The sequence below is a fragment of the Acanthamoeba castellanii genome (assembly GCF_000313135.1).
Source record: "Acanthamoeba castellanii str. Neff unplaced genomic scaffold scf7180000084741, whole genome shotgun sequence".
NCBI lineage: Eukaryota > Discosea > Longamoebia > Acanthamoebidae > Acanthamoeba > Acanthamoeba castellanii.
Window position 1 is genome coordinate 485,242 of NW_004457702.1, and position 2,740 is coordinate 487,981.

Sequence of the window (2,740 nt, forward strand, 5' to 3'; positions counted from 1 at the left end):
GAAGCTGTGGGTGAGTTCGAGGGCGACTGAGTGGGCGACTGCGTGGGCGACGGCGAGCTCGTGGGCGACTGCGTGGGCGACTGCGTAGGCGAGTTGGTGGACGACTGCGCGGGCGTCATCGTCGGAGTCACGCTGGGCGTCACGCTGGCAGTCGGGCTGCTCGTGGGCGACTGGGTCGGGGTCTGGGTCGGCGTCACCGTGGGCGTCGCGCTCGGCGTAGGCGACTGAGTGGACGAAGGGGAGCTCGAAGGTGACCGAGTTGGCGAGTTGGTCGGAGACTGCGTTGGGGACTGCGTCGGTGACTGGGTCGGCGACTGGGTGGGAGTCATGGTCGGGGTCACGGTGGGAGTCACGCTCGGCGTCGGGCTGCTCGTGGGCGACTGCGTGGGCGTCACTGTGGATGAGGGCGACTGGGTCGGCGACGGAGTGTTGGAGGGTGACTGCGTGGGCGAGTTCGACGGAGACAGCGTGGGCGACTGAGTCGGAGAAGCCGTGGGCGACTGGGTCGGCGACTGCGTGGGCGACTGGGTAGGCGTCACGCTCGAGGTCGGCGAGCTGGTGGGCGACTGGGTCGGCGTCAAACTCGGCGTGGGCGACTGAGTGGGCGACTGGGTCGGCGACTGGGTAGGGGTCACGCTCGGCGTGGGCGAGCTGGTAGGCGAGTTGGTGGGCGACTGAGTCGGCGACTGGGTGGGCGAGTTTGCAGGCGAGTTGGTCGGCGACTGAGTCGGCGTAACAGTCGGCGTAACAGACGGAGTCGGCGAGGTGGTGGGCGACTGCGTCGGCGTCTGGGTCGGGGTCACACTCGGCGTTGGGGACTGCGTGGGCGAGTTGGTCGGCGACTGGGTAGGCGTCACGCTCGGCGTCACCGAGGGCGTGGGCGACTGAGTCGGGGTCACGCTTGGCGTCACAGTCGGCGTCACTGAGGCGGTGGGTGACTGCGTGGGTGACTGGGTCGGGGACTGCGTGGGCGAATTGGTCGGCGACGGGGTCGGCGATTGCGTGGACGTCACGCTCGGCGTCGGGCTGCTGGTCGGCGACGGCGTCGGCGTTTGGGTGGGCGACTGGGAGCTGGATGGTGTTACAGTGGGGGTGACGGTCGGCGTCATGGTTGGGGTCACACTCGAAGTAGGCGAGGCCGTGGGCGACTGAGTAGGTGACTGCGTGGGCGAGTTGGTCGGGGACTGTGTCGGCGTGACAGTCGGCGTCACCGTGGGCGTCACGCTCGGCGTCGGCGAGTTGGTGGGTGACTGAGTCGGTGATTGCGTGGGCGACTGCGTGGGCGAGTTGGTGGGCGACTGAGTCGGCGACTGCGTGGGCGACTGAGTAGGAGACTGCGTGGGTGAGTTGGTCGGCGACTGAGTAGGTGACTGCGTGGGTGAGTTGCTTGGCGACTGAGTCGGCGTCACAGTCGGCGTCGTCGAGGGCGTGGGCGACTGGGTGGGCGACTGAGTCGGAGTCACGCTCGGCGTCACAGTCGGCGTCGACTGAGGCGGTGGGTGACTGGTGGGCGACTGGGTTGGGGACTGAGTCGGCGACTGCGTGGGCGACTGGGTCGGGGAGTTGGTGGGCGTCTGGGTGGGGGTCACTGTCGCAGTAACACTCGGCGTGGGCGACTGAGTCGGCGACTGGGTCGGTGACTGCGTGGGCGACTGCGTGGGCGACTGAGTGGGAGACTGCGTGGGCGAGTTGGTCGGCGACCGGGTCGGCGTCACAGTGGGCGTCACGCTCGGCGTCGGCGACTGCGTGGGAGACTGGGTGGGCGAGTTGGTGGGCGACTGCGTGGGCGTCACGGTCGGAGTCACACTCGGCGTCGGCGACTGGGTGGGCGACTGAGTCGGCGAGTTGGTGGGCGACTGCGTGGGAGACTGAGTGGGCGACTGAGTAGGGGACTGGGTGGGCGACGGCGTGGGCGATTTAGTCGGCGACTGGGTCGGCGTGACGGTCGGTGTCACAGTGGGCGTCACGCTCGGCGTCGACGACTGCGTGGGCGATTGGGTGGGCGACTGCGTGGGCGTCACTGTGGGAGTCACGCTAGGCGTCGGCGCTGGGTGGGCGACTGAGTCGGCGAGTTGGTGGGCGACGGCGTGGGAGACTGAGTGGACGACGGCGTGGGCGACTGGGTGGGCGAGTTGGTGGGCGTCTGGGTGGGCGTCACAGTAGGAGTTAACGTGGGCGTCACGCTAGGCGTGGGCGACTGGGTGGGCGAGTTGGTGGGCGACTGCGTGGGAGACTGGGTGGGCGACTGCGTGGGCGAGTTGGTAGGGGACTGGGTGGGCGACCGAGTCGGCGAGTTGGTGGGCGACTGGGTCGGAGACTGAGTGGGCGACTGCGTGGGCGAGTTGGTCGGTGACAGAGTCGGGGACTGCGTAGGTGAGTTGGTTGGCGAGTTGGTGGGCGTCTGGGTGGGCGTCACAGTCGGCGTAACCGTGGGCGTCACGCTCGGCGTGGGCGAGTTGGTGGGTGACTGTGTGGGCGAGTTGGTGGGCGTCTGGGTCGGCGTCACTGTTGGTGTCACAGTGGGCGTCACGCTCGGCGTGGGCGAGTTGGTGGGCGACTGGGTAGGGGACTGCGTGGGGGAGCGAGTTGGTGGGAGACCGTGTGGGCGACTGGGTGGGCGAGTTGGTGGGCGTCTGGGTCGGCGTCACGTTGGCGTCACCGTGGGCGTCACCGTGGGCGAGTTGGTCGGCGACCGAGTGGGCGACTGGGTTGGCGTGACAGTCGGTGTCACTGAGGCGGT

At 68.9% G+C, this 2,740-nt stretch overlaps 1 protein-coding gene across 1 annotated transcript in view; it reads right to left on the reverse strand.

Annotated features, from left to right (window-relative positions):
• ACA1_173410 (RNA polymerase Rpb1 repeat containing protein) overlaps positions 1-2,740 on the reverse strand; it is a gene marked incomplete at both ends in the record, with an annotated part of 8,946 nt that overhangs the window by 3,191 nt on the left and 3,015 nt on the right. Inside the window, 4 exon segments of the mRNA XM_004356560.1 lie at positions 28-1,487; positions 1,505-2,034; positions 2,061-2,569; positions 2,660-2,704. Of these exon segments, the coding sequence (XP_004356613.1) occupies positions 28-1,487; positions 1,505-2,034; positions 2,061-2,569; positions 2,660-2,704 (2,544 nt within the window).